Source organism: Serinus canaria, chromosome 3 (genome assembly GCF_022539315.1).
Source record: "Serinus canaria isolate serCan28SL12 chromosome 3, serCan2020, whole genome shotgun sequence".
Lineage (NCBI taxonomy): Eukaryota > Metazoa > Chordata > Aves > Passeriformes > Fringillidae > Serinus > Serinus canaria.
In genome coordinates, this window is record NC_066316.1 from 84309302 (window position 1) to 84331062 (window position 21761).

The 21761-nt window shown below is 34.9% G+C and overlaps 1 protein-coding gene across 5 annotated transcripts in view; it reads right to left on the reverse strand.

Moving 5' to 3' along the window:
- FAM135A (family with sequence similarity 135 member A) overlaps positions 1-21761 on the reverse strand; it is an 80602-nt gene that overhangs the window by 20590 nt on the left and 38251 nt on the right. For 4 of the 5 annotated variants that reach the window (XM_030235650.2, XM_050972325.1, XM_030235648.2 and 1 more), the window contains 11 exons: positions 21448-21527; positions 17102-17244; positions 16916-16986; positions 16431-16604; positions 14049-14175; positions 13540-13693; positions 10650-10727; positions 8419-8468; positions 6534-6689; positions 592-665; positions 146-300 (listed from right to left, as the gene is read on the reverse strand). In XM_030235650.2, the coding sequence (XP_030091510.1) occupies positions 146-300; positions 592-665; positions 6534-6689; positions 8419-8468; positions 10650-10727; positions 13540-13693; positions 14049-14175; positions 16431-16604; positions 16916-16986; positions 17102-17244; positions 21448-21505 (1240 nt within the window). In that variant the 5' untranslated portion in view covers positions 21506-21527. The remainder of the gene's footprint in view (positions 1-145; positions 301-591; positions 666-6533; positions 6690-8418; positions 8469-10649; positions 10728-13539; positions 13694-14048; positions 14176-16430; positions 16605-16915; positions 16987-17101; positions 17245-21447; positions 21528-21761) is intronic. The other variant, XM_030235649.2, reaches the window with a different exon arrangement.

A 21761-nucleotide genomic window follows, 5' to 3' on the forward strand; every position in this document is an offset into this window, starting at 1 on the left:
ACACATCAAACTTAAGGTAAAATCCCATATTCTATCAAATAAATGAAGTTCTTTAAAGCCAGCAAGAAACTTATAAAAAATACTCAAGTTTTGCTAATTTTGCTAATTTCTTCAAAAAGGAAATTGTACTGTGAGCTTTGTTTACCTTCAGTAACTGAATCTAAATACCGATCTTCAAAGATAATAGGCAAGGAGTTCATATCTCCATCTAGTTCACTGCATTCAATCGGGAGGGGTGGAAGAGAACTGCAGAAGGAAATGTTTTTGATAGCTGCACACACCTGCAGATGACTTTGAGCACTGAAAAAAGGAAGGAGTCCTCCATGAAAAAAACAAAACTACTTATTTTTACATTAACAGAAATTACCAACAGTTTAATTCACTTTAGTAGAAGCGTTTCTACTAATTAACTATTAATAGCTTGATTATTTTATAACATCTTTGATAACTACCAGTACTTTAAATCTATATTGAGAACAAAAGTTTCTTGTGAATTTCTTATGTATTTCTGCCATGCTACTTCTACAAAACATAAACTCTACAGTAACAGTACTACATGCTATATACTGTGCAATTTGAAAGGCTACTCACTGTAGTTCTTGAAAGGCAAGAGCAGCTTGCCTAGGATGCTCAAAGCAAAAGAATGCTTCAGCAAATCTTCGCACCTGCAAGATCCAAATGAAGGTAGAGCTTATTTTACCTTACAAATAATTTTTTAAAATCCACCATCATTCCTATGCATCAATGTATCATTTGTATGTATAATACCAAAGGTTACTTTTTTTTTTAGTAGGTCATTCTGGATGGGTGACACAAAAAACACTAGTGGCTGAAACAATTTTGTGCTCTGCATAACTGGGAATTATATTAGACTCAATTGCCTGCTGAAAGTTTTATTTCCAATAAATCAATCATCCAAATCAGGCTCAAACAATAACACACAAAAATACTATAGAAATTTTCATTTGGAAGAAAGGAAATGACTGTTCAATTCCCATTTCTGAATGAGCCTAAGTATTACCTTCAGAAGCAGAAAACCATTAGATATTCTGCAGTCTCAAAATATAAAGGAGTGTTTCAAATTTTCTGTAAGTATCCCCTAGCCCAGAGTAAACTACTGTGCAAAAGAATCTTTTGTTTGCCAAGATTTCAACTGGAAATGATGAAGACAGTAACAGAATGTACATTAATTATAAGCACTGTATTAAAGACTTAATTGTATGTTTGAGGTCAAGAAACAATACAATATTGAAGTGGTATTTAATAACACATGGGAGTATATTTTTTAACTATCAAATGTGTTAAACCATCAATATTTTACCATCAAATACACGTTAAAATAGAAAATGTGAATATACAGCAATTCGCTTCAATTGAAAACATAATCAATGTACTGAAAATGTAGTATCTAGAAACCATAAAGGTTTTGTACAAGATTTCTCACATTTCCAATATTCTACACAAATATTAATTCAATCAATATGCATTTTATTTTTGCAACTGCCAAATTACCTGCTCCTAAAAAAAGCACACCAAAGAAAATGTGCTGTGCAATCGTTGTTGGCAACAGCTTGTTTGTTAACATTATTTTGTTAATGTTTCAATTAACAATTGTATCAATTGAAACAAAATTTCTATCCCTATCTCTAAATTTCTATAATTTGGAGAATGACATGCTAGTCTACCAAATCAGTAATTTGTTTACCAAGTACTTCCTGACCTCCTACAGCTCTATTTCTTCAATATACTCTGGGTCTTTCCCTTAAAAGATGGAACTTTCTTAACAGACTGGGAGTTTTCAGTGTGAAACTGGCAAGAAATGTGAAGACCTAGGTCAGTTCCTTCAGCTCTCTCACTCAGAGCTTCACCCAGCATCTGCCCCCACCCTGAGCACAAATACAGCTCTCTGAAAATCTTGTCCATGAACTGTCAAATATCAGACTTTCAGGACTTTAATTTTGTTCAGAGATAAGCACTTGCATGGGAGTTCATTTTCTCTCCTGATACCCAGCCCACTATACTTTTAGAGAGAACCACTTGGATTAGGTTCTGTAGCTTCCACACTTTTTTGTTTTCTTAATACAAGAAGAACTGAGGAAAAATTTTTTCCAAGGTGCTTAAGAAAAAACCCAATCCCAAATCACAAACATTTTACCCCCAATCTCTAACTTGCAATAGAAACTCTATGTCCTGTCCCAGCATCCCAGAATTTATTGCACTGTATTACCTGAAATTAATCTTAGTCATAACATCATCTCTGAATAGTCATGGAAAATGCTTTGAAGTAAAAAGAAAGCATTTTCAACAGCTACTTGTAAATGCAACTTCACTCTTGCCAGTTCTCAATTTGCTTTCTTTCAGAATTTGTTGTTATGAGTTTATACATACACATGTGGGATTAGAATTGATGTTCCCAAGTAATTTGCTGCATTTTCCCTGCTGGCTTTTCTAAACAGACATCTACCTTGCAAATACATGATTTTTTTCAGAGATAATCCCCACCCTTTCCCCCAAGAAGGGGGGACTGTTATACAATAGACTTAACAGATAATTTTACTGTTTAAAATCTAGATTTTAGAACAATTGATCATGAAGAGTGGACATTATAATTTTAAATTAAGCAATTTAAAAATTAATTAAAGATCCTAATCAACCAGGTAATAGTTACAGGAACATTGCCAAATTAGTAGATGTCTGTGGTATATGTCAATAAAAGGGCACACAGATGTTTCCCAGGAAGCAAGCATGGTAGTTTTGAGTTTACATGTGAGTACTTTACCACACAAAGTAACTGGAGTTATATGGAGAGTAGATCTTTAAAATACTGCACTCTCTCCCACAGAAGACAAAGGCATTTTTTTATTTGCAATAAATCCCATTTGTAATTAAGTAATTCCAGTGCTTCTGAAGAAAATCTCAATACCAGCTCCAGACAGCTCCACGCAGAATAGCAACAGTATAAAACTAGTTGAAAGCATGCTCCTAAAGCACATAAATCCTTACTAATGAGAGAAAAGAACCCAAATCAACAGTAGTTTATTATGTTTAACAGGTGCTTAAACTTACTGAAGGACTGAGGCACTTGCTAGGACACTGTTAATCAGGCTCTGCAGAACCAGAGGGACTGCCAGCTCTGCTAATGATGCAGGAACCACTGACTTGGGCTGACTCCACAAGGACTTTGCAGGAGGAAATTGCAGCTGCTACATCTAATCTCTAGACTGCCCAGAGGCATGGTTTTTATGGTTCTCCCAATGGCAACAGAAGAACTGTGTATAAAAACTGCTGTGGAATACATTCTGTGTGTCTGCATATTTATAAATAGCAGTCAAAGATCTTAGTTTGCAGCTCTCCTATTTTAGGACTAATCAAACTGAAAAAAATGATTTTGGAAGAATATATTCAGACCTACCAGAAGATGTCACTACAGAATAAAGAGATGAACTAGTTTAGTGTTCAAATGTTTTGTAATATAAAATAAGATCTTCTGAGCAGTTATTTCAATAAAATACATTTGTAAACCTTATCAGGTTGGTCAGTATGATCCATGTAGTAGATGGATGTTCAGTTTTAAAGTACTCCTCACTTTTTAATGTAGTGTTTTTCCAAGTGTTTGAAAATAGTTAAATAGTGAAACACTAGAGTAAACATATGTAAAATTATTAAAATAATAATTTCAATATTTGAACAACTCTTCAGCAGAAAGAGTTTATAAACCAATTTATATCTGGCTTATAAGCATCTGTGCAAAGAGAGTGAAAGTCATTTGACCAAATACAGGTGGCAGGCCTTTCTAGGGGGTATTTCAACACAAGTATCTTAACCACTCAGGTAATCATTCCCTAAAAGGGTTCATTAATAAATAGTCCCAGGGAGAAAATTCCTGTGGAAGGTATAGTCTGGAAATATTGCAAGAAGAAAAGATAAAATGAGATTTCGCATCCAGTAGCGAACTCATCAAAGTATCCATTTCCAAAATAAAAAGGTTTCTTATTCAAGAAAGGACAGGTTAAGTCTCTTAAGAGGAGAAATAGTGGGTCATCTTTAGCCTGGAGAAAAGGAGGCTCAGTGGAGACTTCATTACTCTCTACAACTGCCTGAAAGGAGGTTGTAGCCAGGTGGGAATTGGTCTCTTCCATGGTCCCAGGTGAAAAGATAGGAAATGGCCTTAAGTTGTGCCAGGGGAGGTCTAGGTTGGATATTAGCGTATTTTTTTTCACAGAAGGAGTTGTAAAGTATTGGACCAGACTGCCCAGGGAAGTGGTGGAATCACCATCTGTGGGAGTATTCAAAATACATTTGGATATGGCACATGGGGATGTGGTTTAGTGCTGAATGTGGTGGTGCTGGGTTGATAGTTTGACTTGACCTCAAAGGTCTTTTTTTCCAACCTTAAAAATTCCATGACTCTAAATGTCAACTTATAGTCTCCAAATAGAAGAATTAGTAGAACATCTTTTAAATATCAATTAAATCCAATAACCAGAAAACTGCATCACTTGGTATGTGCAGATAATGGCTCCAGTGGAACACGCTCATCCATGTAGATTTCCCAAGGTATGTTTATACAATCCCTCTGAATATAAATTCTCATGATATTATTAATAAATTTTACAATTTATTATACTAAGCACTGCAAAACAAGGTCCAAAACCAACAACTGAACACACTCTTAGAGAAGGCTGAAATTTAGCATCTTTTTTTCATTTAAAGGTTTACTGAATTTATGGATTATGAGTTCCTGCTCTACTGCCAAATGGGAAGCCCAGTGGAGCAATGGTTTCTTACATATATTTTAATTACATATATTTGCAAAGTATTCACACAAGCTTATATTACCTTGGAGTGCAGAAAACAAGTGTCCATTTAAAAATGAAGTAATATCACATTGCTGGCTCTAAGTTGGCTCAGGTAAAAATCCCCTCTCAATGCTGTATTATGCAATTCTTACAGAGTCAGCCTGCTTGCTTTCTGCTATCAGGCACTAAATAAAAATGTGATTTTAGGATTGTCCACACCTTGCATCTCCTCTCCAGTCTTTGATTGATTATAGAGTATCCACAAAGTACAGTGACAGATAACAATAGGAGTGAGCATAACAGCAACTCAAAATTATGCAGGGCATGCAGATGTCCAATAAAATTATACCTTTTTTTTTTTTTTTCATAGGGAGGAAGGGAACTCCTATTTGAATTTTTTTCAAACTGGAAAGCATCACAGGAATACTTTTAATATGTGCAATATATCAATTCCCACAGTATAATGAAATACTTTGATTTATACTCCCTAAAACAATTGCAGGAAAACTCAATAATTAAGGCATTTATGGCCTAAGGAGGATAACTTACATCACAGATTTTAAAAGAACCACATTTAAGAAGATAAATACATTATCATTAGTGGTGTCTTTTCTGGAGCAGTAAAAATTTATATATTACTTCCTTTGGTTTTATTAAATATAAATTTGTACAAACACTAACATACCAGCAGCTGAATGCAAACAGTATTCTTGTTTCATACTTTCCACCAGTTAACTTGAGGGATTCCAGTATTTATACAAAACCCACAGAAAGGTAAGTAAGATTCATAGAGAGACAATAAAATGACACCTTTCTTATGGCTAGCACATCAAACAAATAACCCTTTGCATTCTTTCTGAAAGATTCCATTTATTCCACCAGTTAACTTGAGGGATTCCAGTATTTATATAAAACCCACAGAAAGGTAAGTAAGATTCATAGAGAGACAATAAAATGACACCTTTCTTATGGCTAGCACATCAAACAAATAACCCTTTGCATTCTTTCTGAAAGATTCCATTTATTCTCCATAACAGACTATTTCCACAACCATGATTTCCTCACTAAACAATGTGATTTATCAAGTAAGAGTAATGCTTTAGTCCATACATGATTATATTTCACTATGGGAAGAGCACTGCTGTGGTTCTGCTTGCAGAGAGCCCACAGCAATTGCACACACCCACAGACAGACTAACAGCACTACAGATGTGTTAGTACACACACACACACACACACACTCTCACGTGCCAGATCATTTCACATACTCTTCTTTTACAAATTCCCATGTAAAAGACTTTTCAAAACTTATTAACATCATAAATTCTTAATTCAGAAAGAAATACACTTTGTTTATGATGTAAGCAGGCAGCCTAAATGCAGAGAAAATGTAGGGAGGGCACTAGACATGGCTCCCACAGAAAAGTACATCAGTCTGCACAAATATATGTTATTCCACAGCCTGCAATTTGTCTTCTGAACTGCATCTCTTATTCAAAAGAACAGTGAACTACTTGGTTCATAAACATAAACAATATGTTTTATGCGTTGTATTCCAGCAACATTATACATTATATACAAGGTAACAAATGAAATGCAACAGCTCCCTTTATAATTCTAACCAGCTTTCCAAAACATAAATAGAAAAATGGTAATCTGGAGGCTCATTGTGATAAACATTGCTATAAAAATGTGTCCCAGTAAGCATATGAAGGTCCCTGGGTCAATACTTACTCTTAATGTGTGATGTTCTTGTGCTAGCAAAGCTGTGACCTCCTCTTGTAAGGTAATGACTTCCAGAAACTGCCCCCAGAGAGCCATCAGAAGTGAGCAAAGCTGAGCAAGATTCATATTTATAAGTTCTGCCAGTTCATCAGGATTTTCCATTTTCTGAAGTCAGGAAAAAATATTTATGTGATTCACTGATAAAACCATAATTTACACACAGGAATAATAATAAAAAAGTATACTTTATGTTAGGGAGAATTTTAATTTAAAAAGCAACTTCCAAATGAGAACCATTTCAACTAAGTATCAAAACTGGATGTCCTGGAGTTTCCTCAAACCAAGACACTAGATCAATCTATGTTACAACAGTAATAGATTATTTTATGTTGTATTAAATATTATCCCGTTGCTTTTCAGAATGAGGATTTCTGTGCAAAAATTAAAGCAATAATTCCACTTTTGGCAAAGCTAACTGAGACCAACTGTTGTATTTTCTAACATATAAAAATACTGTGTGCCTGAAAGGAAGAGGAATCAGGAAACGAAAAATTGACATTTGCTATGGTAGTCCAACTTTGATAAAATCATAAGAATTTAGTAAAGATATCTCCATTTCAGAATAGCTTTTACTCACAACAGCCTTTATAAGATGCTATGTATCTACACACATTTTATGCACAGTCAGGAAGCAGTGTTATAGCACAGGCTTCCTAGAACCAGATCACACCAGGACAAATTTGGTGTGAAACAAGTTTTGCTTTTTTTATAATGTAATGTAATCCTGTGATACAGTTCCACAGCAATTGTAGATAGCTATACTTATGTTCCCTGCCATTTTAGAAAATAACACAGTTTTTCAGAAACTCATTGTAGGCCCATAAGACACTGAGGCAAAGGGTTTAAAATGAAAAGATAGTAAAGAACCAACTCTAGCAATATTACAGAGCTAGTAGAAAAAAGGATTGGGAATATAGGAACACCAACTTAACCAATAATAAGAGAAATAAGAGAAACTTTTGATAAGAATTGCACAGAACAGAATGAAGAAAGAAAATGCTTAGCAAGCTAAGGGAGAAACTAAAGAATTCAGAGAAGCTGTGTAAATATAAAAACTATATTAATACATAAAGTAAGATTATTAGTTGCCTATAGAGAGCTAGCAGGGCTGAATTTGTCTCCAGTTATAGAAATCATGTCCTTTTAAAGGCCACATTACACTTTCTTGCAGTTACTCTACTACTGCAGTAACTAAAGGGTGAGCTCCCAACCTGGGCCCACTTGCCAGCAAAGCATGGATAAACTTTCGAGAAGTTTCAAAACCTGTCCTTCAGACTTTGCCATGACCAAGAAATCAGTTATTCAGCTGGGGCTAGTTCTGACTGAGGAGAGAGATGGGGAGACAAATCCAAGCCATTTAAAGTGGACAGTGTTTCCTTAAGAATGTAGGGAAAACAAGAAAAGGAGACAGCACCAGAACAAATACTTTTAGATGAGGGGATGACTTGCAGAATCTCCTTTTGTAAAACCTACTAGTGCTTCATCTTGCATCATTGTCATTTGATACCCTCAAATCCCAAAAAATCAAATTATAACTGCAGAAAATTCAAAGTGTGATTTTCATACAAGTAATCCACCTTTCTAAACTTTCAGTTTCATGACATAAATAGTTACACAGCTACCACTGACACACCAAGCCACCAGATCAACAGTTCAGTTTTGGTGTCAGTTGCGCAATTTCTCTCTGGAGGAAGAGTTTAAATAAGTGCTGGGAAAAAACATAGATGCTGTCATCCCTGTAACAAACAGTTTACTCCCAAGTAGCATATAAAATAATCACATTCTACTTTCATAGTTATTTCACTTATTTAATACATGAAAAAAAGCCCTGTACCTTGACTTCTTCACACAATTCTGCAAGACGAATTTCTACATCTATGTTTTCTGGAAAGATGAGAGGACATACCCATGAGTAATGTACTTTTCAAGGTTCAGAGTGAAGCAAATTATCTCACAAAACAATTTTAAGACATGAAAAAGAATTCATCAAATAAAATTTGAAGCCATATTAAGTGCCACAGTCATTAAGTAAACTATAAACTTGCATTAAAATTCTTCATAGCAATTTCTGAGATTGAGGACAGAATATAATTAAGAAAAAAAACTTCAATTATCATGATTGCTTATCATGACTTATCACTTTGTCAAGGACAACAATTTTCTATTCAAAATCAAATTTGAAAATACTGTAGTTTAGATTATATAGTTTTTAGATTATCTGTGGCTATTCAGCAGCAATGTCATCCTTTAATACCAAGATAATACAATTCCTCTCCTACCAGATTTTCTAGAGAAGCCTTATTCCCATATCATTTTTCTAAAGGTATATAATTTACAAGATACATGAATATAAATACAAATCTTAGTTGTATGATGAATTTTTTTAGTTAATAAAACCATTCTTTAAGTGATCTTTCAGTAGCTCATTGTTAAGAGCAAATCAATCTAATACAGTATGGCAGCTTAAACTGGATCTGAACTTTGAATGACTCATTTATGAAGAGAACAGATATATTCCTTCATGAAGATGTTTTTCCTTGTAAAACAGCCCTGTTTACTTTGGGGGCTTTGATAAATCAAATAATAATTTGGTACTATGTTTAATTTCCTTCTGCATCTGAGGTATGAGTAATAAGAGAACAATTAATAAACCCTAAAATTGCCTATAAAAAGAATTTATATTTCATTTTTGAAACACAGTGTTAAGGACAAAAATGTTCAATATTTCTTGAAAACACACAGCAACAAAATATGCCTTGAAAGCCCCAACAGTAACTTCAGGGTATGGATAATGAACAAAGGTTTACAGAACAGCAACAGTGTGCATATTCAACTTCTCTCTAATTATGCTACCTATACTTGGTAAGTATATATTGATTTTGAACTAACAGCATTCATCATGCTAGGTTTGAACTTAATGGCACACAAATTAACTCACAATACAGAGTTCTGAGAAAAAAAGCAAATTGCAGAAATGTATGATGTTCTCAGAAACAAAGTTGACAAAAGTTATTTAAAGAAACTACATGAACTTTGGCTGAACAGCACTTCATAATAATTTTTCTGAAAACATGTGAAAATAATTTAAGCTGTAATACTGGTTTTGGTACGGCCACACAAATCTTGTCATTAGTGAAAAAATTAAAGGGTTTACTTATGACACCACACTGATTATTCGTTTGCCACACTTCAATTGAGAACAGGCTTGAGGAACAAGATTTTAAACCCTGAAATCTAAAATCATTATGGAAAACCCCTAACTATCATATCAAAATGCTATATTAAAAAGAGAAAACAGAATAGAGCTAACACAACACAAAAGGAAATTCAGCACTTACATTCTACACCAGTAATGTTAATCCAGCAAATTTGACGCAATTTTGCTGGCCCTGCTAAAAACCAGTTTGGTTTCCTTTTTATATTAAAACCAAAACACACTTATAGATGATTCAGGTAATGACCTGCTATTCTATCCTCTTCCAAACAGAATCTTCCTTTTGCTTAAAGAGCTCTGCAATCTTTTGACCAGCATCAAGCCCACACTGACTCTCCAGAGGGAGGACTGGCCCATGTAGATATGGACAAATGCACCCTAAACACTGATAATGCCTTGTATAGTGTTTGCATGAATTAAGTCTTGAGATACCAGAAGGAATCTGAAACATTTCTCAGAAAATAAAGGCATTAATTATCTTTAAATAGCTAAAAATCATGAGTCTGTGTTGCATTAAATGAAGCTATAATTTTTTAAATGTTTTTAATTTTAAATTTTTAAGCTGTTTTTTAAATGTTGATGACTGACTGAACTTTCACTCATTTTTGTTTAGTAAAGTAGAACAACACTAAACCAAAAAAAAGCAATGATGTCTCATTTTATCATCTACTCTCAGCCTAAAATTTAGTAGCTCAATTGTGCAGACTTCAGAATTCAATGTATGTTTGCTATGGCTGACTATTGAAATTGTTTCTTTCTACAAAAGGAGTAACATTTTATATCATTAATAAGAATATTTTATAATATCAATAAAAATCTGAGGGATTATATCACCTGCTTTGGAAACATACCTAGGTAGGCGAATCTCTGGGCTCGTGGATATTTTCTTCTGAGAAGGCGTTCATAAAGGACCTGCATGCTGGCCTTGGCTAGTTACAGGGATTGTACACACATGACTAGTTACTACACTCCTTTTTTCACCTGTGATTTATTATTTGCCTTAAAGTTAGTAAAAGAGCTTATTGCTAGCCTAGCAATTAGTGCAGTTAGATCAGTACATGAAAACAAATCATTTTAGTGTAGTTTCTAGATTAAGTATCACTTGTGATACAAATTAAGATAGCATTTTTTATTTCCTGAAACCAGTAATATTTAAATGCTCAATCATAGTTATAGAGTCCAACAGCTGTCTTCACATGCTTCTGCAAAATCAGTGCCTAGTGTTAAAAGTTTATGATAGAGAAATAGCGAAGCAAACAGAAGAAACAAAATTAAAGAGAGAATAATTTTATCTTAAGCAAAAAAGTGATGATTCTGAAGTTTAAACAGGACTGGATATTCCCTTCTGCAATGCCCATTTAAACTTCTAAAATAAAATATCCACTATAAAAAAGTTAATTTACTTTAAAAATTAAAGAAAAAAAAAAGTGCAAATTACAATTGTGTACTTTGTGAAGTCCAGTGAGCCTCAATTTCTTTACAGAAACTTAGCAGAAACATAGCTCTTTTTTTGTTAACTGCTGATGGATTTTAGAGACATTAGTGTTAACGGCAGGTATTATTTTTCATAAGCAAAATGTGAGTAATAATTAAAGCTTACATTATTAGTACTTTAAATTATATCAATTGTCCCAATTATTGTACAAACAAAACAATCAAAATAAATGAAAAATATATTTATAAATATGAAAAAACAAGTAATTCTAGCAGAGACTTGAAAAATAAAAATAAAAAATTAAACCCACAGGAAACAAACTGTCAGTAGACTATATATAACGAATGTTAAATCTAAGTTGCAATTTTCTCTTCAGATATTTATTGTGAGCATTTCTGTTCAAAACTACATTACTAAAGGTAAGCTAAATTACCCTTATAGATGAGAAAAGGTCTGATTCAAGTTCCACTTAAGCTTGTGAGTGGTTTTGGTGACTTCAATGTGGTTGAAAGATACAACCCAATATTTCATTGCCAGTGTGCAACTCAATGGCAGCTTTTTTCTATTACATATATATTTTGAAGGAATATTTTAGGGGAACTGAAGATCCTATCTGAAACATTTAAGTATCAAGATTTAGTCTAAGCCTATCCTTAGAACAACAATAGTGCTATCAAACTCAATATATTGAGCTGGTCAAGCAAATCCAGAGAGGGGCAACAAGGCTGGGGAAGGGTCTGGAGCACAAGTCCTGTGAGAAGCAGCAAAGGGAGCTGGGGTTCTTCAACCTGGAGAAAAGGAGGAGGCTCAGGGGAGCTCTTACTGCTCTTCTACAATTGCCTGAAAGGAGGTGTAGCCTCTTCTCCCAGGTAACAAGTGACACAAGAGGAAATGGCCTCAAGTTGTACCAGAGGGGGCTTATATTGGATATTAGGAACAATTTCTTCACTGAAAGGGTGGTCAGGCACTGGAACAGCCTGCCCAGGGAAGTGGTGGAGTCACCATCCCTGGAAGCATTCTAAAGGCATGTGGATGTGACACTTGGGAGATGTGGTTTAGTGGTGAAAATGGTGTTGCTGGATTAATTGTTGGACTTCATGATCTTTAGAAATCTTTTCCAATCTAAATGACCCTCTGATTCTATGGTTTGAGAAAAAGTGTATTTTCACCTTACAAGGAAAACTAAGAGTTGAGTCACTCCTTTAATAAGGTGTTTCCCTCCATATCAAAACTAAGATAACTGGCAGAAAAATGTAGCAGTAACTGTAGCAGTATTTTTGTTTCTATAAAGAAAACAACTCAGTTTTTAGTATTTTTCTATGGACAAATATTTACTATATTTGTAATACGCTTCCTGAATTTTTTTCCACAACACATAGCTTTTTATTTTGTAATACAGAAGTGAAACAGTCTTTCTTTGAATCACTAACTGATCACATCATATTTTTAAAATATCTTTCACATCTCAGTCACCAGCCTTACTGTTTCACTGTGCTTAGTTTTGACACTGATAAAATCAAACAATACAAAAATAAGTAAGTATTGTCTACAATCCATATAAATGCCAAATGATCTTTTTTTTTCTTTAGTATAACATGACTAAAAAAAGTATATGGTTGCTGAGGAAAAAGTCTAAATTGTTCTTTACAACGCCAATGTATTTTCCTTCCTTACTTCCACTGCTCTTCTAGTTCACAAATCAAGGTTAGGCTCTCTAATATATTTTCATCCTACAGAAAAGTAATGTACATGTACATTTCCATACATTACATGTAATACATCTGCAGTTTCTTTTATCACACTTGGTTAGCTAGAAGTCTTCATGGCAACTAAGTCTGTTTAAAAAGTTAAAGTACAAACTAAGCCAGCACCAGTTTTTTCTTGTAGGTCTTTCTTCATGTAGGTCTTTTTTCAAGTTTTCAGTGAAATATTCTCCTCAAAGCTTACAGAATTTAGATTTTTGTACAAATATGCAATGTTTCCTTACAACAAACAAAGTGCAGTGTGCTACTTGGATTAGGAGCTTCTCTAACTTTCTCACCACTAAACACAGTAATTTGAAATAAGAGCAAATCAAGACCAAGAAGAAAAGCATATCTTTCCATAGATTAAGGCTGTTATCTCCTTAGTTTATTAGAGATGAGATAGTACTTGTTCCTTTGTTTTTCTTCAGTTATTAAATTTCAGATCAGTTTAAGCAAAAAACATTTTAGCTGTAAGAGATATGCCATCAATGACAGTGTAATCTAGAAGAGGTCTTGTAAACATTCACAAGAAAGTGCTAAGTTTTATGAAATTGAACATACCCAGTTCAATTCGGTGAGAAGAGGGGAGATCCTTGGTTATTGTAATGAAATATCTATGCAACCCTTTGAAAGCCAGCAGCAAAGTGGCACAAAGTGTATAGTGGAAATTATAAGCATGGCTGAGGAAAGACTCTGAAACAACAAAACTGCAACCCTAGAATAAAAAAAGGCATATATTAATTTTGTATAATAAATGAAGTGCTAGCAGAATGACTAAAAAGATAAGCAATTGCCTCTTTCCAACAACTTGGTTTTTGTGATTTTCAATGGACTGTGAGACATTAAAAAAGGAGGTCAAACACTTAATATTATAAGCTTCCGATATGTACATTCCTGAAGTAGCTAACATAGTCTTTTGGAACAATTTTTCCCATTTCCCTTTTCACATGCCACCCCAAAACAACTTTAACAAAGTTCCTTCTTTATCAAAAAATATTCCTGCAGAAAAGATAAAATTCCCACCTCCCCAGAGAATACAAATAAAATTTTAAACTGATATTTAATCTTACGTCTGCTGATAATTGTTTTGTGTAGTTATTGCCAAAGACCACACTTTCCAGAGAAGGAATCACAGAGTCCCTGCTTTGTGCTGGTGCATTCCTGTTCAACCAGGTATTCTTCACTGGGCGAGGAAAACTGCAAAAAGCACAAACAAACTGATAACCTGAACATACTATTCCTCATTACTTCCAATGCAAACTTCAATTAATTTAAACAATATTCCTGAAAGTTTAAGCCAGAAAGATATGTTTTGAACTATAACAGGTATAAGGTATTCATTTTCTGTGGATTTTGCTGTGAGGACTTAACCTCTTAAAAGTGAAGCAGTAGGAGGAAGCTCAAAGCTGTTACACAAACTGACATTGCTGTTTTCCTAAAGGATGCCTGACCTCTGCCTGCTGAAGAGGAGATCCTATCCTGAACTCCTGGAAGAACAGAGTATCCTGCAACAGTAGCCTTGTGATAAAAACTAGGAAAGATGAACAAAAACTGAATGAATGCAGAAAGTGGAGCCTATTAGATAACAGGCAGAAATAAGCAATTGCAGGTTAAAGAAAAGCGTAGATTATACAGGAGTCCAGGGCTGTACCCAACTAAAATTATCTTCTCTTTCAAGGGAAGTGCTAACACTGGCTGTTCCCAACAGAAGGTGAATCTGAACGCTACTCAGAAGAAGAAAACACTCAAAAAGTGAGCACCCCTAGGAAAGGAAGAGGTGCCAATAAGGTGAGCATGATGCAAACAGAAGACCAAACTGTCACCCATGAAAGCCCAAAGGACAAAGAGGAGTGACATCTGCAATTCTCAGGTCTTTCAAAAAGAAGTGCTCCAGAAAAGTGAGCCAAATATGAATACAGCAACCATCAAATATTTGCTGCATGGGGGAGCTCAGCTGAAATAAAACACTGAAAATTCTACAGTTTCTTCCTCTTCCCATCATAAAGGACAACTTAAAATAATTTTGTGGACACAGCAACACCCTACTCTCAAGACAACAAAAGCAGCACAGAAGATGCTGTTTTGTTTCAGTATCTCCTTACACAAACTGTATCAAGCTGAGGATTAAAATTAAATAGCATTACTGTATCATCACTTGAAAAGACAGAAACTGAGGAAAAATGCATAGAAAACTCTTCACATTTACTGCAACTTTTTAAAAAGATCAGTAGGGACAAATATATTTCTGAATAAAAATTAGTATCAAAACCTGTTATTCATTTCCTAACAAATGACTAATATAGGTTAAATGCCTGAATCTCACTTGTGAGACAGTGTGATCATGTACATTTTACATACATGATGCTACTTTAAGTGCATTAAAAAGTGTATTTAAGCGCATTTATCAGATTATGTCTGCATCAACAACTCCCACCTTCTCAGTACTTGTTTCTCTCCCAAATAAGGCTGTGCCATCTCTTCAGATGTGTTAGTTCATTTACTATATAACCATGCCTAAAACACATCACCAAAACAATTCAAACCAACTAGCAGTGGAAAAAAGGACAAAAAACCCCATGAGAAAGTCAGCTGAATCCTCCAGACCAGCACAGCCCTACAGCACAGAACAGCTGTCTAACATACACATAGTGCTTTCCATGATGTGAAAACAGGCACAAGGAGTGGGAATACCTGAAGCTGAGGTCTGGGCATTTATGGCACAGACTGGCCTTGAATATGAGGAAACTTGAGGGCAGTAGCATGGAGTATTTGGAGATTATGAAAGAAGACCATGGTAAAGAAAAGGTGCGCAAAGAATACTTCATATGTGTAACTGACTGCACAGTCCTTTTTCACACAGAAAGAGATGCAAAGTAAACAGAGATTGCAAAGGTCGACACAAGTAGATAAAATTAAAGGCTCCAGCAAAAAATAGCCAAAATCTTTTTTAAAGACAAAAGTTAATTCTCCAGTTCCATTCACTGAATAAAATGGTAAATATATCACTTCCAGACATCACTGCCATTCCAGTAGTAACTGAAAAGTGTGAAGATAGTTAATGGAAGGCACCCTATTTGTATTAACAGCAGCTATTTCAGTCACTGTGTACAGTGTACAGCAGATCTTCCTGATAAAAAAATTCATAAATATTTATACATATAAATATACATACACAAATATAGATATTTATACATTCCTCCACTTCTCTGGCCTTGGGCATTCCATCTCTTCTACACTACACACTCTTATTTCTAGTTAAAAAAACCCTCAAAATTTGTTTCAGATAATTTTAAAAACAAAAAGTTCCTCATCCCTCTGGGCCCTGAACTCTAAAATCATCACAGAAAACAAAACTGATAATAGACTTAACTCCTTCCTAATTATTCTGGTTTTTATAACATTTCAATTTGGACATTCAAGAATTTATTTGCATTTTATTAGTGAGAGATTACCTTATCAATGGCTGATGCAGAGCAACCAAAGAAGCATGGACTATAACTGATATGACAGAAAGGTGGAAATAATCAAACATGACATTGACGTAATGATGAAGGCCCTGGTGTAGGTTAAAGTGCAACTTTAAAGTTCGGCTACTAATTGGCTGTAGTGTGCTCAGGTCATCTGGTCTAAAGAGAAATCAACAGAACAACATGCAATTAGAACAGTCATATTTAAAGTGCAAATTATTAATAACTGACTCAAACAGTAATTTATCAGAAGTTATACTTTGGAACACAATGGCATCTTCCCCACAGGAAAAAAAATTAGAATGAGACAAACCAGTTATGAAATCTTAAGAGACTTCAGCATTAGATTTATTTTTTACCATCATTTATGTCTAATGTGAACACACTACCTATACATAATAGAGATTTAAACAGATTAAGGGGTTAGCATATATTCTTATTTTAACAAAATCTTCTATATTTAAACTTACGAGTAGTCTGTATCCGTGAAGTGTAAATCTAATGTTAGCAGAAAATTCATTTCATTAAGCGACTCCTCAATCTACAAAGAAATTGTAGAAGCATGAAATCTTTCAGGTCCCTTATTTATACTAATTCAAATTGTATATAACAGAGCCTAAATTATCTGAATATAGTAAATTTGAACAGCAGATTACCTTCCTCTCATCTAACAGCATTTTTATTTTGAAAATCATCACATCATTCACAGAAACTTCCTCATTTTTGTAAAGAATCTGAAATGTTTTACTGCAAACTATATTGTCATGGACTGAAGCAGGAAAGGCAAGATCTGTTGCACCTGAAGAGAGAAACAAGTATTAATATAACTGGAAAACTCACAGCAGCTAACAAGTGGAACTATCATTTCTATAAGTTTCATGATTACTATTAAAACTGCAACAACATCAGTAATGTAAGTGATTTTCTTTTCTGTCAGCAACTGATGAAGTTTGAAGGGGTACATTTTCTTTCAAAGAAACATCAGTATTTTTAATATCATTTGCTTTTAATATAAGTTCTGAAGAATTTTTGCTTTGTTACAAACTGGAGACATTCTAGGCATCAAAAATTACAATAAAAATCCTGAATTCTGTCTTGTTTCATCTAGCATTCATGTTAATTTGAAGGTTTTAACCACACTGAAAACAAAATTACCTACAGATGAGGCAAAGAGGTTAAATGACATATACCACTCCAGTGAATCAATCAAGAACAGAGATTGTTTGCTCTTTCTTTCAAGATCTTTGCTTCCTACTCAGGCTTAATTCTGAGCTTATCACCTGAACCTGGCACTGCGCATGAAATATGACACTTCAAAGGCTATTCATCACAAAGAGCTCAGAGAGTGTGATAAATAGTTGGGGAATCTTTTGCTGAAAAAAGAGTTAAAAGACTTGAAGAAGAAATGAGAAAGGGAATGATTTAAAACAGTAATTGAGGAAATATTTATCATAATAGTAAAGGATTATCACACAGGAGGTATCATGATGGGTACTATCCTCTGAAAAAAAAACTAAAAGAAGTTGGAACCTGGAAGAACAGAAGTAACAGAAATACTGACACTTATAACTCCTCTTAAAAAATGGCTCAATAACATCAATGTCTTCCAAGACAAAATGTCTTAGAAATTGTGTAAATGAGGGTGCAAAATTTTTTTTAAAATTCTTTTGATTCTTCTTAATAAACCACTTCAAAGGAATCCACAAGAGGAAAAAAAAGTCTGCAGTTTGCAATCTACAGCTTTGGGGCCTCTGATAGAATATTACTGCCCTTGGCACACATTCCCACTCTTAGTAGCATCTTAATTCAACTTCTCTTTAGAAATGTACAGATACTGGGTTTTGCTGAAGTGTTTTCATACATATCATCAGTTTAGGTGTCCTAGACAAAGTGCTTACAAAGGCTGAATCATTACAGTGTAATTCCCCTATGAATAATGCTACTTTCAGCTTACATCCATCTGTGTCATCTGTTACAGCTGAAGGGCAGAGCAGGTATGGTTTCACTTGGCACATAATCTGATACAACTGCACAGCATCAGCAAAAGGGATCTCCCACTCCTGTCTGAAACCAAAGAAGTAATGGAGACAAATGGCTGAGGTCCCACTTCCTCTGCAGTGTCCAACCCTGAGTTCCAGCCCCCAGCTCTGCTGATCTCAGCGTAACACAAACCGGCACCCCCAGAAGAGAGAGAGGAGCTGGGGAGCAAAAGCTGAGTCAGGAACAGGCTGAGCCACTTCCACAAGGGGAGCAAGGTCCCACAAATGTGGGGTCATCAAGGCAGAACTGCTGTCTTTTAAATCAGTGATGCACTGACTGGCCAGGACTATTGCTAAGCTTCTATCCACACAAAAGGCCATTTCCACAACAGAGGAGAAAAAAAAGGTGGGATTTTTTTACTCTTGCGTATAAATGACATGTTTACTCTTGTATATAAATTTACTAGATTTCTATTTACATATATATATATTTATTGATTTATATTTTACAAGATAATTCACTCTTGCATTATAAAACCAGACATCTCATTCCTTCCTACCCTGCCTTTGCTGTTTTTTCCTCCCCTTTTTTTTTCCTCTGAAAACCAGCCATGAATTTTTGAGAGAAGGAAGAATTCAGAACATCCTCAAATCTGAAACAACCTCATAAAGACTAAAAATACATATGTTTTTCTTTTCATTTTCTACAGCACAACTACATCTTCCTTCAAATTACAAGAATAAAAAAAGACCTTCACAAGACTGGAGCTAAAGCAAGTGAATTGCCTTATCATATCTGTAATGACATTCATGCTGTGTCCCAAGCAGTTCTCATAAGCTACTAAAAGATGTGGGAAATAGGAATGGAAAAAAAAAACTTATTTAAATTAATGAAGGACTGCATGAAGAGCTGGGCAAGGGGTGAAAGGAGATAAAAATGAACTGGAAAAAGAGAAAAACTTAAGACTGTGTATTTGACTTGAGAAAAATAAAAGGAAGAGAGAGATCAAACAAATGGTCTGTAGGAGAGGGGAAAACACAGCCAAAGTAAGGAAACTGCAGATGACTTGTGCAGAGCCCAGGGAGAGCTAGAAGTAGGCAAAATTAATTGGAGAGGAGTGGGGAAATCATGACCTGACAAAGCGAATAGGATTTAGAACAGGCAAGTATGAGAAAGACTGAAAAGAAAGTACAGAAAGAAGCACCTGATCAATAAAGGACACCATTGCCAAGAGTGGGGATCCTGACCAGCCTCCTCTGTGGTCAGCAAGCAACATTTTCATGCAGTGAATCAGCACTGTGCTACTCTATGCTGAGACCAATAGCAGCTATTTTCTATACACAACAGCAGTCTCAGGAATTGCTATCAGCTATTCTCTTCCTAGAGCAGGAGGGCTGCATGTGAGCCTACAGCATCCAGCTCTGCTAAATCAAGCAAGTGGCTAAATGGAAAAGGAAAACAGAGGTTTTTGGCAAGACCTAGCACTACCATGTCCACAAAAAGGACAAACTAACCCCCTTTCACTGACCAGCCTGTACCCTTCCTTCTGCTTTGTTTGTGGGACAAACATTATCAGTAACTACCTGAAAAACAAAACTGAGAAACTGATCGAAAAAGGGCCCCAGTTTTTGGGTTTGAAGGGGTTTGGGTTTTTTGTAAAACAGCTGCTTGTCAGCTGAATGAGTTCCCCAGCTGAGTTTCCAGACCAAATCAAACATTTGTGTCAACAATACACAGAGCAATATGAAGGTAAGGCAGAGTGGGAATCAAGCGCTGTTTTATTTTTTTTTCTTTGTCAGAACTGCTTATCTTAACTCACGCCAAACTGCAGTCTTAATGCCTTTATGCCTAGTGACAGGAAACATGAGCTAACACGTCACAATTTGCTAACAAGATTGCAGCTTTCTGAAAAAATAACCTAAGACCATTCAAAAATATATTTTTGAATGTTCCATGTTCCATGAAATGGAAAAACATTTTTTTCCAGCAATATCAATCATATTATTCAGTGTCACTTCTCAAAAAGTGTGTTTTACAAAAGGATGTTTACCAGACCCAAATTCTCTAAACTACATTAAACTTTGCCTTTGAAGTGGAGTAATCTTGGCTCATCAGAACTATTCATTTACTTCACACAAATCCAAGAAATATTTAGGAAGCTTGACCAAAACCCAGTATCTGGGTTTTGGTCAAGCTTCCTAAATATTGTTGCTGTTTGGTCAAGCTTCCTAAACATTGTTGCTGTACTCAGAGCTACTTTCAAAATAACCTCAAAACTTCAGTTTCAGTTACATTCTATCAGACTGTATTCAGTTACATTTTCTCAGACTATATTAGATTTTTCTTCCTTGAAATTCCCATAATTCCACACAACATTTGAAAACTTCATTAATTTTTTGATTTTCACATTTTTACACCATGCTGAGTTATGGCCTACACAGAATTAGGTAAGCCCCAACAGGTTTCTCTGGATTAAGTTTGCATGGACACAGAAATCCAAAGTGAATGACAGGTTTAGAAAAGAAAAAAGAGAAGGGAAATCTGTTCAGGAGGTTAAATCAATTTTTCAAGTGTACCACTAGAGAACAACAGAGTAACTTTGAAAACTGCATCCTTTCAAAGTGTTATTTTTAGAAAAAGAATGGGCTTATCAATTTGTGTAAGAGTCTGTATCTGAAATTCACCATTGCTTTCAGATATCTACTTAGATCTGCCCTTGGTCATCTTAGCCTGAAACATGGAGAAGACTGAGCCGGTCAGCGGAAAAAAAAGAAGACATTCATATAAAGGAATCACCGTGTTTTGCTACCAGCAGAGACAATCAGCAGATGAAAAACAGTAACACAAATTCTGTAATCAACTTTTAAGTCCTGTTGTTAAGAACAAGATATATTTGCGTTGTGTTAGTCACAAAATTAAAAACAATTCTGCATTGGTTCTAAAAATTTACAACAAAAAGTGTAATTCCTCAATTAGCAAGGCAAGATAATGCCCTAATTTACTGAAAAGTTCTTACACTTACCAGTTCCATGTAACAAACTAGCTTCCAATATGTGTGGAATTCTTGGAGGAATTTTCATAGACGCACGAATCTGGTAAAAGCTAAAGCAAAAGAGTGATTTGCAACAGATGTGTTAAAGTACATCTCATTTACCATATACAGATATACTGGTAAAGGCAGGAATGGATAATGGGAAAGAGGAACAGATCAAGTCTACAAAGCTTAATACTGCCTTACTTGACCTTTATCTTGTTATATTTTATTTTTTAAATTATTAACCATAGTAGTCAAACATGAATAAAAAGAAGTCCCAACACTAGCTTTTTCATACCCCA